General features: G+C 32.7%; 2 protein-coding genes across 3 annotated transcripts in view; one reads left to right on the top strand and one right to left on the bottom strand.

The window, feature by feature from the left end:
• LOC112516756 (bifunctional aspartokinase/homoserine dehydrogenase, chloroplastic-like) overlaps positions 1-7,342 on the bottom strand; it is a 40,516-nt gene extending 33,174 nt beyond the window's left edge. The window contains exons 1-3 of the mRNA XM_025123971.1: positions 7,185-7,342; positions 6,854-7,112; positions 6,553-6,782 (exon numbers count right to left, since the gene is read on the bottom strand). Coding sequence (XP_024979739.1) covers positions 6,553-6,782; positions 6,854-7,112; positions 7,185-7,342 — 647 coding nt within the window. The remainder of the gene's footprint in view (positions 1-6,552; positions 6,783-6,853; positions 7,113-7,184) is intronic.
• A 1,205-nt stretch (positions 7,343-8,547) lies between these two features.
• LOC112516102 (alpha-aminoadipic semialdehyde synthase-like) overlaps positions 8,548-17,009 on the top strand; it is a 10,335-nt gene continuing 1,873 nt past the window's right edge. The window contains exons 1-9 of one of the 2 annotated variants that reach the window (XM_025123103.1): positions 8,548-8,632; positions 9,120-9,398; positions 9,478-9,564; positions 9,644-9,773; positions 12,689-12,862; positions 13,499-13,581; positions 13,789-13,905; positions 15,354-15,429; positions 16,211-16,382. In XM_025123103.1, coding sequence (XP_024978871.1) covers positions 9,150-9,398; positions 9,478-9,564; positions 9,644-9,773; positions 12,689-12,862; positions 13,499-13,581; positions 13,789-13,905; positions 15,354-15,429; positions 16,211-16,382 — 1,088 coding nt within the window. In that variant the 5' untranslated portion in view covers positions 8,548-8,632; positions 9,120-9,149. Of the gene's footprint in view, positions 8,633-8,715; positions 8,733-9,119; positions 9,399-9,477; positions 9,565-9,643; positions 9,774-12,688; positions 12,863-13,498; positions 13,582-13,788; positions 13,906-15,353; positions 15,430-16,210; positions 16,383-17,009 lie in introns of those variants that run through there. The other variant, XM_025123104.1, reaches the window with a different exon arrangement.

Below are 17,009 nucleotides of genomic sequence, written 5' to 3'. Positions count from 1 at the left end.
TTTAAGAGTTTAAGAGTTTTTAAGAGTTTTAGCCAAATGCTTTATAATATAGTATAGATATATTATAATTCGAAATGAGTCCAATATTGAATAGTTTTTGACTTAATTATATTATTATATATTATATATACTGTGAAAAAATATTTTTAATGTTTACGATTTATACTTTTATAGTTATTTATTTATATATATGATATACATTTTGGGATTAGGGTGTCCAAATTGCACTTATAATATGTTCTTGGGTTTTTTTGAAATATATATATACATATATTAATTCAACATTAATCTGAGCTTCTGGACAATAAAAAGGGTAAGCAATTGAAATTTCATTCTAAAACCCATTTTTTTGGTCTTTTCATAGCTTATGATCTGTCAAATTTGTAGTTTATTGGATTTTAAACTGTCATACAATTTTTTTCATCGATAGTATGTAATTAGAACCATAACTCTTATTTATTCAAATTGTATTAATATGTAAAGATCAAGTGTAACATATATCATCGTTAAATCTTGTCTTATAAAACCAGTGAAACTTCAAAATCGTTAAAATTTATGGCTCCCGCCGCATTGCGCGGGTACACAACTAGTACTATATTATAAAGTATTTGATAAACACTCTTAAAAATCATTATTCATTGATTTATGTTACTTATAATTATAAATTATAAGTAAAATATGCGTAAGTACAATTTATTAAAACTTCATTTTTGAATTAATATAACTAACCACAGATAAACATAATCAGATACAGGATAAACATCTCATTTAAAATATAATTAGAATAATCATTAAGTTCTAACAAAATCATTATTTTTATAAAAATTATATTGTTAAGCCAAAAATAAATTATTTCGCTGTTAGACCTAAATTAAATTATAGTAAAAGGTTTAATTAAATAAATTATACAAAAAAAACGAGAACTTTTAAATAGTTAATTTTGTATTAATATCGATATATTATTTCGAATTTTTATGATATCTTCAAATTCATTTTTATTCAAAAGTAAAACATTATTTTTATCAAAACCACGTAAATCGTATTATATATCAATAGAGACGAAATAAAACAAAACAGTAAAATGAACATATATCTCGTTGCATTGTACGTGTACCCTTCTAGTATATTATAAGACATTTGACGATAACTCTTAAAAATCATTTTTTATGCATGAAGTATTGTTTATTGATGTATATTACTTATAATTCAATATTACAAGTAAATTGTACGTAAATACAGCTTATAAAAGTTTCATGGTTGGATTTGTATAACTAACTGCAGATGAACATAATCAAAGAGAGAATAAACATCTCGTTTTAAATATAAAAAATCTAAAATATAATTAGAATAATCATTGAGTTCTAACAAAATATTTCGTTATTTTTTTTATAAAAAAATATATTATTAAACCAAAAAAAATTAAATAAATACAAAAAAAAAAATTAAATAGTTAGTTTGGTGCTTATATAAAAAAAATTAATTCTTTATGATATCTTCATATTTATATTTTATTAAAAAATAAAAACATTATTGTTTTTTCAAAACCATATAAAACCGTGTTATAACATTGACTGAGACAAAAGAAAAAGCGATAATTTTAATTGTTTAAAAGTTCTTGTTTTTTGTGTAATTTCTTTAATTTAATTTTTAGAATAGTTTAATTTAAATTTAATAACGAAGTAGTTTATTTTTGGTTTAATATATTTTTTTATAAAAATGATAATTAAATATTTTGTTATAACTCAATAATTATCCTAATTATATTTTAGGTTTTTTATATTTAAAAGTAGACGTTTATTCTTTATTTGATTATATTTATCTACAGTTAGTCACACGAATTCAAATATGAAACTTTAATAAGTTATACTTACAAACAATTTACTTGTAATCTTGAATTTTAATTTTTAAGTGATATGCATCAACAAATTGTAGTTTGTGCAAAAAAATGTTTTTTAAAAGTTCTTTTCTCAAATGCTTTATAATATAGTATAGATGGACAAATACGTATATTATCTGTTTATATAATTTGAAAAGACTTTTGTTTTAGATAGTTTTTTTCATAATTATAATGAACTTGTTTTTTAATTAAAATGGTCAAGTTTGAAAGAAAACAAAAACTTAATTTTTTGCATAAAATTTCCCTTATATATTTTATGAATAAGTCACTCTCTATATTATTAAGCCACTATCAAACAGATAAACTGGCTAGATAAACTATGAGTCGTATTAAGCTAGTTGAAATGCTAACAAACAGACCCTTGGACCCTAAGCTTTGTTTATATATATATATATATGATTATCCGGACCAGGATACCGACTAATCATTGTATGACCACGAACAACCTAAAGTCATTGCAAGTAAACCTTTGTGACCAGAAGGATTTTGATAGAGGTATTCGTTGGCTTGGGCAAGGCTAGACTTGTCTAAGATATTTTTTTGGTGCTTGAGAACTTGTCTGTATCTACCTAATAAACGAGTCGGGCTTGTCCATGAACAAATGGACTTGTTTTTGACATTTGAAAATGAAAACTTATATAAAATCACTGAAAGTACGGGTTTTTTCTAGTATATATATATATATATATATACTATCTTATAAAGCAAATTTAACAAAAGTCTTAAAGTCTTAAAATATTAAATGACCAAGATACCCTTTATATCACTTCTTCACTCTCTCCTCTCCTCACATACACTCACCCTCTCATATACACTCACCCTCTCACAACCCATTTTTTTAAATTATAATTTTAAATTTACATTTTATACCCCTATAATTAATTAATTAATTTACTTTACGTCATTTACTTTTAAATGTTTCATTTTAAACCTTTATCAAATTAATATATCGTATATCAATTAAAACATGTTTAAAAAATACATTTTTATTTTAACAAGTTACACTATTATAATCGTCTCGTTAATACATTCGAAATGAGTCCACTATTGAATAGTTTTTGACTTAATTATATTATTATATATTATATATACTGTGAAAAAATATTTTTAATATTTACGATTTATACTTTTATAGTTATTTATTTATATATATACTATATATTTTGGAGTTAGGCTGTCCAAATTGCACTGTATAATATGTTTTGAATTAATATGTTCTTGGTTTGTTTTTTTGAAATATATATATATATATATATACATGTATTAATTCAACCTTAATATGAGTTTCTGGACAAGAAAGAGGGTAAGCAGTTGAAATTTCATTCTAAAACCCATCTTTTTTTTGTCTTTTCATGTCTTATGATCTGTCAAATTTGTAGTTTTCTTTATTGGTTTTGAGTGTTTATCCTTTGATAGGGAGGGGGGACACCCCTCCAAATCAAGACAAAACACTAAAAGCAGGCAATGAAGCACTCGGGTGGGAGGCAAACCTCAACCACCAGAAATCCAAGGCACTCCAAGGGAAAAGAAGGAGGAAGACAGAAAAAGAAGAAAGAAGAGAAAAGAGGAGGAAAGGAGGGGAGAGAGAGAGCAAAAAGATAGTTTATCTTAAAACTCAAGTTTCGTGGTTATTTGCTTTTGGTGTAAATCAAACACATTTGTGGAGTCGTTTAAATATGTTGGATTTTAAATATATTGGATTTTAAACTGTCATACAATTTTTTTCATCGATAGTCTGTAATTGGAACCATAACTTTTATTTATTCAAATTGTATTAATATGTAAATACCAAGTGCAACATATATCATTGTTAAATCTTATCTTATAAAACCAATGGAACTTCAAAATCGTTAAAGTTCATAGCTCCCGCTGCATTGCGCGAGTACACAACTAGTATATATATATATATATAGAGAGAGAGAGAGAGAGAGAGAAAGCGATCAAATGAAAATCGTCCTCATTTGTGTAAACCATGTAAACCAATCTCATCCATTCATTTTCTTGATCAATGGTCAAGATTAGTTTAGGTTATATTAGGAAATTAATAAAAAATAAAAAATAATTTTATAATCCCAAAAAAGGCAAAATGGTAACTTTGGTAGTGATAATATTAATGGCAACCATATCATGTATATCGTAATATTAATGAAACAAAATCATTTGTTAAATAATATATTAATTTTATGTTCAAATATTATAAAAAAAATCATCCATCATTAAAAATAGATCAACAATAAAAATAAAACACACTATAATCAATTTAACATAATGAAACCTTTTGAATAATAATATAAAAAAAATTAATACTACATTTCATGAACGAAATGGTTTCACAGTTTCATCAACACACAAATCAACGTAATGTTAGATGAGACATTTGCCATTTTCAAGTTTCCGGTAGATGAATCCGTTTCAATCTAATTATGAAATGGTTTCACTATTTGCTAATTAAACAACATGTTCTTAACAATTATGAGATGGTTTCTCTGTCGTTATGCACCCATTTCATCGAAATGGTTTCACAGTTGTATGACCGAAATGGTTTCACGGTTTCATCAATACACTAATCAACGTAATGCCTGATGAGACATTTGTCATTTTCATGTTATTGGTAGATGGATCTGTTTCATCGTAATAATGAAATTGTTTCACTGTTTGCTAATTACACAACATTTTCTTATCAATTATGAAATGGTTTCACTTTCTTCATGCACTCATTTCATCGGCCAATTTCTTTTAATATGAACACGTTTCATAGAGTCAATACATTTACCATTACATGCTTTGTTAACCATTAAGTGAACAAAATCATCCAAAAAAATGAAACAATTTCATCAATAATTGTTGATAAGAAAACAAGATTATGCAAGAATATTATATTACGCAACTAGTTCATCCCCAAAAGTTTCATAAAACAAGCTCCTCAATGAACGTTTTCACGAACCAGTCTGCATACGTTTCATAAAACAAGCTCCTCAATGAACGTTTTCATGAACAAATCTAACATGAATCAGTTTCACATCTGATTATATTTTTACCAGTTCATGAATCTTTGTTTGGATCTGTTACTAATTTCATGGATTAATGAATATAATAATTTTCGATTTTCATATTATTACCACTAATGAATCGAGAAACTAAATAACAATATTCAAATTTTAAAATTCTAATTTAAATAAACATTTAAATATTACCATTTATAAAATTTCTTTTATTATGTTACCTTAATTAAGATTTATTAATAACTTCCATATTTAATAGAAAACAATGTAAATGACAAATCTACCCTTAATGATTAAATTTAATTAAGAAAAAAAGGAATTTTCCTATTGGTCAAAATTAGTTTACACGGTTTCTAAGAATTAGACGGTTTTTATTTGATCCCGCCTCTATGATAGGAATTTTAAATAGTTAATTTGATACTAATATCGATATATTTTTGTCAAATTTTTATGATACCTTCAAATTTATATTTTATTCAAAAAGTAAAAACATCATCGTTTTTTTCAAAATCACATAAGACCATACTATAATATCGACTGAGATAAAGAATAAAATGAAATATTAAAATCAAGATGTATCTCGTTGCATTGCGCGAATACCCTTCTAGTTTATATGAAAACAAATGGCTCGAACACATCAAATACAAAATAGTCCTACTTTTTCTTCGCTAGACAATTACGGATATCATGATTAGACAACAACTTGCATCCACTACACATCCTCTTCGTTCGACTACTCTTCACTGCTGCTTTCTCGGCTGCACCTATCAATCTTTTGGACGTACCACAACCTTTTCCTTATACCGGTAGCGGGATGTATCTCAATGTTATCGGGTCTTGGAAAACCATTGATTTGTTCTATTCCACACTCTTACGTTTCATCGAAGGCTCATATGTACGATCTTTGGCTAAATCATCCTTCAATTCTTTAATTGTAGCCACAAATGATTCTAGTTTTTCTTTGTCATCTCTTAATATGTCCAACACATCATCGATAACGTCGTATGCATCATTTATTATTCTTTGACGACTTTTTTGAAAGCGGCATAAGGTCATGTCTCCATCTTCTCAAAATGTATTTTTCAGGTAAAGATTCAACACCGACGTTTAACAATACTTTAAAAACATGTATGCATAGATAATCATGTCGACCAATGTGATTGCAACTGCAAGCAATGGTCGACTCCTTCAAATTACGAACAACCTGTCCATAATATAATGTTGGATCAACTAATATCACAATCAAAACGTTGTTCAAATAAAACAATAACATATAAAACTAATTATAAATGACTTTGTATGCAAACATACCTTATACTCTGCTATTTTATCGTCTCTTTGGTCTAAGTGTTCAATTAAATATGTGTCAACTACCTCGTCTGCATTGACACTCTTAATTGAACATGTCTAGGACAACCCTGTGTAACTCAGTTTGCACCTCAAAAAATACAGAATGTTTGTAAACATCACAAGCATGCCTCTCCTACTTGCTATAGGTCAACCATTTAGGTAAGGTAGTCGTCATGAGATAATCAAGATGACGTTGTACCCTACGTTGTTTCTCCAATGCAAATTCAAACCCCAACATAAATTGAAAAAGATTGTTTCCACTCTTTGAAAAGGAGTTAAAAAAATGAGTTTGCACTTACTGACCTGGACGTTGTCTTCATGAGGCAACACATTGGAAGCTCTTTAAAATATGCAGGTATCCATTGGGATCTTAGAACAAACATATCTTTCAACCACAGATGATCTTGAAGAGAGAACTCCTCGATAAGAACCATCCATTTACTCTCAAACTCATCAGGGTATATGTGAATGTTCCATACCAGCTTGAAAAATTGTTTCTTAAACGTGGTGTTATTAAGAAGATCATAACTAAACTACAAATAAATAAAATATGTAAGCAATTAAAGAAGATATAGAATAATAAGTTGTTTTCTGTCTTTCTAACCTTGTTGGGGACTTTATTCATAATGTGCCAAATACAAAGCTTGTGTCTTGAATCGGGAAAGACGGTTGCAATCGCCTGCTTCATTGCAGGACATTGGTCGGTAAGAATCATCAGAGGGGGCTTCGAATGTGCTTTCCGAAATGCTTGCAATAGCCATTTGTAATTTGGAACATGTTCATGTCCACCCAAAGCCGATCCAACAACGACATTGCAGTTATGGTTGTCAACCACAGTGAAGAGAACAAAAACCATGAAATGTCTAAAACAATAAACATGTCAATAATTAAAATTTATAAAAAGGCTATTTTCATATAAAGCAGCATATACGAACCTGTTGGTTCGGAATGTAGCATCAAAGGATATTACATCTCCAAATTTTGAATATTTGAATCGAGCTACCTCATCAACCCAGAAAATAGTATGCAACTCACTACCAACACAATTGTACTCGAAAAAGAAATTATGAGCGACATCCCTCTTATTCGTCATCAAATCAATATTAATAAATTTGAATAAAATATAAATTTGAATAAAATATAAATTTGAAGATATCATAAAAAATTTAAAAAAATATATCAATATTAATGTCAAATCAACTATTTAAAAGTTTTCATTTTTTATGCAATTTCTTTAATTTATTTTTTTATTATAATTTAATTTAAGTTTAATAATRAAATAATTTATTTTTGGTTTAATAATATAACATTTTATAAAGATAATAATTAATTATTCTGTTAGAACTCAATGATTATCCTAATTATATTTTAGATTTTTTATATTTAGAATAAGATGTTATCTTGTATTTGATTATGTTTATTTGCAATTAGTTACACGAATTCAGATATGGAGCTTTAATAAGTTGTACTTACGACAATCTACTTGTAATCTTGAGTTTTAAGTAATATRCATTAATAAACAGTACTTTACGTATAAAAAATAGTTTTTAAGAGTTTTTGTCAAATGCTTTATAATATAGCATAGATTATTTCTTTTAATAATTTAATTTAAGTTTAATAAAAATAATTTATTTTTGGTTTAATAATATAATATTTTATAAAGATAATAATTAAATATTTTGTTAGAACTCAATGATTATCCTAATTATATTTTAGATTTTTTATGTTTAAAATGAGATGTTTATCCTGTATTTGATTGTGTTTATCTGCAGTTAGTTACACGAATTCAGATATGAGAAGAAATCAGATAGGGATGAAATCGTTTAGGATGAACGAGTTTAAAAGTTTTTAAGAGTTTTAGTCAAATGCTTTATAAGATAATATAAATTATTTAAATAATGAATTTCTAGGTGAATAATGTCACAAAAAAATCAATATGAAATTTAAAATATAGAATTCATACGTCCGAGTTGATATCCAATTTTTGGTAGTCTTGGAACCCTAAACCCCTTGGTCCTCAAATTCTAGTCCTTAATGACAATAAGCAATCACAAAACGACTACTAGCCAATTTAAAATATTGAAGTGGGGTTGGGTTTTGATGATAAAGATGGTTTTGTCACGTGAATCATCCAACAGCTGGCAACTATACGTTGAGTTATTGAAAGAACACACCCATGTTACTTGTAGTACATCATTTTTCTCACGTCTATGGTCATCATCTTTATCTCAAACTCCTTTTGGGATTGGGACCCGTCCCTTTCATCACCAAACTCACACGTCAGTATGAATCACCAACGATGTTTACTGCCTTTTCTCAAGAACATTTCTAGTCCCGTTCTGGAGGAGAACATCCTGTGTAATTCTTTCAAGGGAAAAAACAGGTTGGCTTGGCTATGCATTTTTTATTTTATTTTCTAACTCTTAAATCCATAGCTCTATAGTTCCTTCTCTTGGATTTTCTGTTACCTACACAAAAACTCTGTAAGTTACTATAACTGATAACAGATTAATTAGTTCTAAGTTGCTTCTTGGCTTCAAGATCATCGCTTTATCGGCATGAACAGATTATCAACCATTGTTGTTAGACTCTATGTGTGTTATTCAACAGTAATAACATTGTCACTTCCTATCCTAAACCTTTACCGGGTTTAACTGTTTCAGGGTTAAGTGTATCGGTCGTAGAATACACCTATCCCTCTTTGGAAATTTGGACCCTCTTAATGCATAGTTACTTCTTCTTCCCATGCTCCATATATACAGTTACATGCTGCTTCGTTTTTTCTTTTATTGAATATGTACAAATTATGAAAGGTGATCAATATGGTTAAAACATTGATAACAAAGTGATCCCAAATATATTTGATATAGAGAATACTGGGAACGAAAGTTGAAGTTATCATGCTTGGCAATGGAGTTATCGGGATTCTTTCAGAGTCTACAAACAAGTGGGAAAGAAGGGCTCCTCTAACACCAGCACACTGTGCTAGACTTCTGCACAGTGGCAAGGGTGAAATGGAAGTGGCACGGATTGTTGTCCAACCATCGACAAAGCGAATACATCATGATGCACTTTATGAGGATGTCGGTTGTGAGATTTCTGAGGATTTATCTGACTGTGGTCTCATATTGGGTATCAAGCAACCTAAGGTGCTGTTATTTCAGATGGTTGTTTTCTTACATGACAGCGTTAGTCATTTTACAAAATAATGGTTGGTGTTTGCTGCAGTTGGAAATGATCCTTCCTGACAGAGCGTATGCGTTTTTCTCCCATACTCACAAGGCACAGAAAGAGAACATGCATTTGCTAGATAAAGTATGATGTTCTTTCTCCAACACACCATCATGTTTAAAATGGTTGGTCTGGTGTTATTAACATTCTGTATGATGTGTAGATCTTGGCTGAAAGAGCATCTTTGTTTGATTACGAGCTCATAGTTGGAGATGAAGGAAAGAGATTACTTGCATTTGGCAAGTTTGCTGGTAGAGCTGGACTTGTTGACTACTTAAGTGGATTGGGACGAAGTAAGTAGCATGAACTCAATCTTTGTTCTGGCATTTGTAGGTTATTACTATTCAGTTTTCTTTTGTATTTTGGCTATTTGAGGAGGATGTGATGGTGAAAGGCTGCATTCACACTTAAGGATATTGATTAGTTTTCCATATAGGCAGATATCCTCTTATTTAAAGTGTTTTCTTTAACCACCAGAGGCTGGTGGGATTTCTGTTAGTAGCAGGGCAATTTAGTCATACCTAGAATAATCTAGGATAGTTCTAGTAGTGTAAATGGCTGGTCTGGTGATAGGAGGGGTATGCAAAAGTTACTTAAGTTTTCCAATGGGGAGGACTAGCTGCTAGTAGCCCACTTAGGGGACGTTTGGTTCGCGGAATTCGAAGGAATTTGATGGAATTGGAATGACAAATTCCTTTGACTAAATTCCAATTCGGTTCATTTCTTGAAATGGATGGAATCATTCAAATTCCATTGAATTTCACAAATTAATGAATTCATCATTCCTTGGCATAATGGAAGAAATTGAATCACGACCATGCTACTATTGTTCGTCCATGGACCACCCCTAACCCACTACTGTCACCTCCACCCATCCCCACCCACCCAACCGACCCCACCACTAACCACCATGCCACTACTGTTGTCATCACACCCACCCACCCCCGGTCACTCACTGCACATCCCTATTACGACCATGCTACTACCGTTACTATCACGCCCCTAACTTAACCCCCACCACCACACCATTATTGTCGTCGTTACAACTGCCACCCTACCCTAACCCACCACTAACCACCATTCCACTACTGTTGCCGTCATACCTAGCCACCTGGCCACCATCCCACCACTGTCGTCGTGACGGCTACCACCCCGCCACCCATCCCCACCGCCCCGCCCTCCACCCCACACCACTATTGTCGCCTTCACAACCGCCACTCACCTGCACCCTACCTTACCCCACCCCAACCCACCACTAAACACCATGACACTATTGTTGTTGTCATACCCACCCACTCCAAGGCCCCAACCACCCGACCATTATCCCACTNCACTTCCAGGCCCAACCACCTGACCACTATATCACCACTACCATCGTCACAACTACCACCCCACCACCTACCCCTACCTACCCCACTGTCCCGCCTCCCCCCCTGCCCGCCCCACCTTACCTTACTCCAACCCACCACTAACCACCATCCTACCACTGTAGTCGTCACAGCTACCACCCTGCCACCCATTGCCCCACTCTAGCCCCACCCTGCCTGCCCCCAAATGAGCAGGGGTGGGGCAGGAGTGGTGGGGCGGGGCGATGGGCGCGATAGTCCAAACAAAGACGATTGTTCCAATTCTTTTGAGTGATTTCATTCCAACTCCTACCAACCAAGCGCGTGGTCAAATTCCATTCCAATTCGTTCAAAGTCAAATTCATTTGATGGATTCCAATTCCATCAAATTCCATTATGTGAACCAATCACCCCCTAATTTTCTGTTTGTAAGCTTCTCTTTGCAGTATCGATACGATTCCCAGCTTCCCTTTCTTTGGTCCCATTTGTTGATTCGTAACACATACTTGCTATGGTGTTAAATTTCAAGCCTTTCATATTTTGCTTTGGTTGGTGTGCCTCTGACGAAAATCTCTGGAGTTATATATAATATATATATATTTCTGTGTAAATTGATCTCTTAAAATTGGCCAGAATGTGTTAAGTCAACCATATAGATAGCTACGGGTACATCAGAAAGGGTCAAAAGTTCAATCGAACAGGATTTTGGACTGAATTTCGTGATCGAGTATAGTGACCGTATTCTTTGCTTGAGAGGTAGAGAGCTCTTTACGTAAAGCACAACAAACTTTGAACTGAAAGAATGTTACCTTGAATTCTTCTAAGATGAATAGTATTATTTATAATTTTCTTCTAACTGCTGATGTGTAATATAAAAACAATAATTATATTTATAAACTAGTGGAAGTTACTAAAGTTGTTGGACCTTTCCAGCAGATTTGCTGCTGCAGAGGATGCCTTTCATGTTTGCTTCATTATAATCTGCTTCATGTCACATGTGTATGCTTAGCATAGTTAGAAAAAATGTTACCCATGTCACGAAATCAACTGTTGTACTCTATTCATCCCTTATTCGTGTATTCCTTAAAAATTCTATAAGGTTTACTTATTGGTTTTCTCGTTATTTAGTGGCCGAGTGCTTGGAAGCGTAAGGTGTAGTTGCATGAACCTCACGTTAACAATAAATCATATAGAGTAGTTGTGTTTGTGATGTATTTTTTAGTTTGGGAATCGAGACATTTATTTTAGGATAACTGAAAATAAAAATGGTGATGATTAATTTGGGATGAAAGCATAAATGAGAGAAGTAAACCATACTGATTCTCCTTAACCTATTTTCTATCATGCGCATAATCAAGAGGATATCACAATTTCTCTTATATCCTCAGGAATGCTTCTACTTTATTTTATAGTCTGTATAAAGGTGCTAGATATACAGTCCAAAATGGATACCAGAATTTACAAATAGGCTTGGAATTAATGAGCTGTTATGTAACTTTGTTAGTATAACATTTTTTTATAGTCTCAGGAATGCTGTCTACTTTATTTTATAGTCTGAAAAAGGTGCTAGATATACACTTCAAATGGACAACTAAATTTATGAATAGGTTTGAAATTACTGAGTTGTTATGTAACTTCGTTAGCATCGCAGTTTTTCTTATGGTCTCAGGAATGCTTCCTACTTTATTTTATAGTCTGAATAAAGGTGCTAGATATGTTCTCCAAATGGACAACTAAATTTATGAATAGGCTTGGAATTAATGAGTTGTTATGCAACTTTTTTAGTTTATTGCATAATGTGGAATTTATTGGTAACTCACTAGTAACCAAATTTAATGATTTATCTACCCATTCCTTTTCAGGGTATCTCAGTCTTGGATATTCTACTCCGTTCCTCTCACTAGGTTCATCTTATATGTATCCATCACTGGCTGCTGCCAAGGCTGCAGTTGTTTCTGTGGGTGAAGAGATAGCTACTACAGGATTGCCCTCAAGAATTTGCCCTCTAGTTTTTGTTTTCACTGGTTCTGGAAATGGTATCCATACTCCAAAAATGATAGATTTAGTGATCTCTCTCACACACACCCAATGCACAGCTCTATAACCACGCACACATATATCTATATCTACTTAGCATTGTTAAAATTCACGATATGGTGATTTACTTGTCAATGGATCGAGTTGGGTGCATCCGTGGGTACAGTGAGTATGGCTCATGTTTGTTGGGTACTTATCTTCATCACCTGGTATTTGTATCTGCACTCCATGGTTATTACCCACAATATCTTTTTTTATGTTAAAAATCAGAAGCCAGGCATGCTCTACCAAATTAAACATAAAAAAATCAAGTCTACTTGGAATGACGGTCATGGTTGGTAAGCTGTGGGTTGATAATTATGGAGGAGTGACCAATAAGAGAGAGAGAACTACATGTCACTTTTCTTTCTGCTCTAGGCAGTTAATTTAAAAAAAAAAATTAAACTCACAGGTACACTTGCAGGCGTACCCACTCGATCCAGGTAAGGGTACTTTTTGGCTGGTGTAAGTTATTAGCAAACCTTACAAGTATTTTCATGTATGATTGTGTTTTTGCTGTTAAAGTATTTTGTTAGTTTGAATCTTATCACATCATTTTGTATGTTTCAGTAATTTAGTTTGGATTTACATGTTAGTTTCTCTTGGTGCACAAGAAATATTCAAGCTTCTTCCTCATACGTTTGTGGATTCAAGTAGACTTCCAGCACTATTTGACACGGTAATGTTGAACTTATTTATTATCTCTTTTCTCTTATTTGTTTGTGTGTGATATGGGGAACGGGGAAGAAACACAACCTCCTATTGCCAATTGTTACCACCCTTTGTTGCTTTTTTTCTTCAAATCTTTTAATGTACACCGTTGTAGAATGTGAGGTAATCACATCACATTTGACTTATGGTGGTAGTATCTACTCATGTTGCATAGGCAGGGGATCTTCCTGAATCCAGACATGCATCTAGACGAGATTTCCAAGTGTATGGCTGTGTTGTGACTTGCGAAGACATGGTTGAACATAGTGACCCTTTTGAAGTTTTTCATAAAGTACGTAACATTGATTTTAAGTTTCTTCTTCCTCACGTTGCATTGATATCGCTCCATTGCTTGAATATATTTCCATTTCTTTGCTGTTGGATTATTGAGTAACTTTATTACTTCTGAAGAATCTACTAAACCATCCATCTCAACTCTTTATGCTTTAGACATCTGACAAGAAAGTTGAAATACTGAAACAGATTGATGAGTAATAATAATGCCCACCTAACCTGCGAAGAGATGTGAAAAATGCTAACATCACAACGCGTTGAAGTGAAAAAGAGCCACTGATAAAATGCATACATAGAGTTCCTCTACATCTTTGCTTTGCAAGGAAAGAGGTGATTAAGGAGTTTTTATTCTAGGCTAAACAACGTGGTTTTTTTTTGGTCTTCGAATGTAAACTATAGATTTTGGGGTTTAACTTAGTTGATTGGGTTAATTGAGATCAAAATATCTACTCAAGTAGTCTTCTATACCCAACAAATCCATTGTGAAACATGTTCCAAGTGATATCTACCCGCAAAACTAAAAACTGAAATAAATAAGAATGTATTGGAACATGGATTAATAAGGAGTAAAACTGTGCATCTTGAAAGGAGAATGTCACCTCATGGCGTGAGCGTGGAGAAGAGCAAAATCCTTCCACTAAGAACCTTTTATTCTTGATCTTCATGATCCAAAATGTAGAATTCCTGAAACTTATTTCTGGATAACAGAAAAGGAAAAGTTGAACTTTTTCTAATACAAATATGAGGGGAGCAAACAAGGAGAATACCAACAAGAAGGAAAAACAATATTATTATTGTCTAGCGAAAACACCAACAACAAGAAGCATGATGACAAGGGGCTAGATCCTAGTGCCTTCCCATATTAGTGCTCTAAGTGATCAAGTGAAGACATTTGTAATGGCAGTACTGAATAGCATTGGCCGATGATCATAATTTGGTGTGCTAGTTAGGTTGATACTTATGAGAGGAGGTTATATAAAAAAAGAATAAGCTCCTTTGTGCAAGTAAACCATGATGGACTTGTTCATATTGGTGGTCGTTAAAATTTACAAGAGGCATAATTTGTCACTTGATGACGAACTTATGCTTGTATTGGTGGTCAAAATCTACATGACGCACATAATGACTCCTTACACCCAATCTTGTGGTGTGAACAAACTCAAAAAGTTCTGTGCACGTGCCTTCTAATGTGAGTGCATGTTCTGGCATTGCAAACTTACTAATGATATAGGGCATCTAGCGAAGCAAAATAGCATCCTTTTGTGTAGTATAAGATTTCAAGTATAAAGCATTACCATTTGGTTAATATTATTGTTGTTATTGTAATTTATTCTAGAACTTCGGGAGGGGTTATCCTTTTTCTCTGGTGCTAGAATAACAACACTGTCTTTACCCCATATGAATATTTTATGCAATTTATATTAACCACAAGATGTTCCGTTCCAGGTTGATTACTATGCACACCCTGAACGCTACAGACCAATTTTTCACGAGAAGGTTGCTCCGTATGCATCTGTTATAGGTTTGTAAAAGTTATTTGAAGTACAATCTTTCCAGCCCAGTTGTTTCATTTTTGTTAAATAAAAGGATAAGATAACCACACTAACTAATATAGTAAACTGAGGCTACAGTTCTGTGGTGCATCTAAGGGCTGAGGCATTTCTCCATTCACTTGAAAATGAAATACTAAATGGTCAGAATGGTTACTTTCATTGAGATTCTACTTTGGAGGCAATTTGTTTATGTACAATAATCTTGATCTCGAATGCTGCTTTTTTCAATTCTAATAATATAGCTTTCTTTGTGTTCATGTCAATTTATTTAATTCGGAGCTTATGAGTTTACTTTCCTTGACTGTTGTGAGAACAAAAGGGTAATTTAATTGGACATGCAAGATAAGAAAATAGAGCATCTAATAACTGAAGGATCTGGAGGATTATATCAAGTGATAAGGACGCATGTGGCTTTTTTGTGATGGCTTAAAAGACCAACTGCAAGCCTGTAATGGTGCACATGCTTTAGGATTGTGTGCTCTAGAATAGGATGCCTCATATGAAAGCAAGGACCTTCTAAAGACATAGATATATGTTCATTTTAAGAGGCCCAACTTGTCTATTCAAATGGTTTTATCCTTGTCAATTGATTCACTTGTTATATTTACTTCATCAAACTTGTCACGTCTCTCTAATTTGTTTGTGCATCTGCATCGTGTTTCATTCCTAATCTGTCCATCCAGTCATTGAGTTGTTTAGTATTATCATGTCTGCCTCACATACTTAAATGGTGTTATGTACCTTAAGCAGTTAACTGCATGTACTGGGAGAGAAGATATCCTCGCTTATTGAGCTCCAAGCAGCTACAGGATCTACTATGTAAAGGCTGTCCACTTGTTGGGATTTGTGATATAACTTGTGATGTTGGAGGATCTATAGAATTTGTGAACAGAACCACATTAATCGACTCACCTATCTTCAGGTAAGATCTGTTTCTATTGTGGAACTCCACACTATTAAAATTATAATGTATGTTACTTTTTGGTGTATGAATAGTTATAAATTGTTCTTTGTCATGATCCTACTTCATGTATTCTATTTATACATGGTTCTCCCTTTAGTAATAAATAACAATTCAAGCTTGTTAAAAGGCATTCTCACTAATCATCTATATATAGAGTACTACCATGGTCAATGCGCCAAATTAATACTAAGAACCGAACTCTGAACTATGTAAATATCTCGCATTGATTAGAACTCCTCATGTGGAGCATCTATTTGGACATGCCAACTTGTCGTATGCAAGGTCAATTTATGATTCTTGAAGTGGTTTTGTTAGAACATCGCTAACCCAGTTTCTTGAAGTACCCAAATTGGTTTAGTATAAGGGTTTTATGAAGAGGGTTGACCACTGCCTCACGATGTAATAACCCGTCCCACATAAATAGAAATGTAGATTTGTGAGCTCCTTAACCATCATTTTAAGTTGAACTAGAAGTTGTTGGGTCAATCTTCGGGCTTAGGTCATCACAAATGGATCCGAGTCGATCCTTGTGATGGTAGGGAAAACTTCATTGAGCATGATGAGTCCTTGAGGGGAAGGGGGGGG

Source organism: Cynara cardunculus (assembly GCF_001531365.2).
Source record: "Cynara cardunculus var. scolymus isolate 2C chromosome LG 8, CcrdV1, whole genome shotgun sequence".
Taxonomy (NCBI): Eukaryota; Viridiplantae; Streptophyta; class Magnoliopsida; order Asterales; family Asteraceae; genus Cynara; species Cynara cardunculus.
The sequence above is the reverse complement of the archived record's forward strand: the minus strand, read 5'-3'. Positions and strand labels throughout refer to the sequence as shown.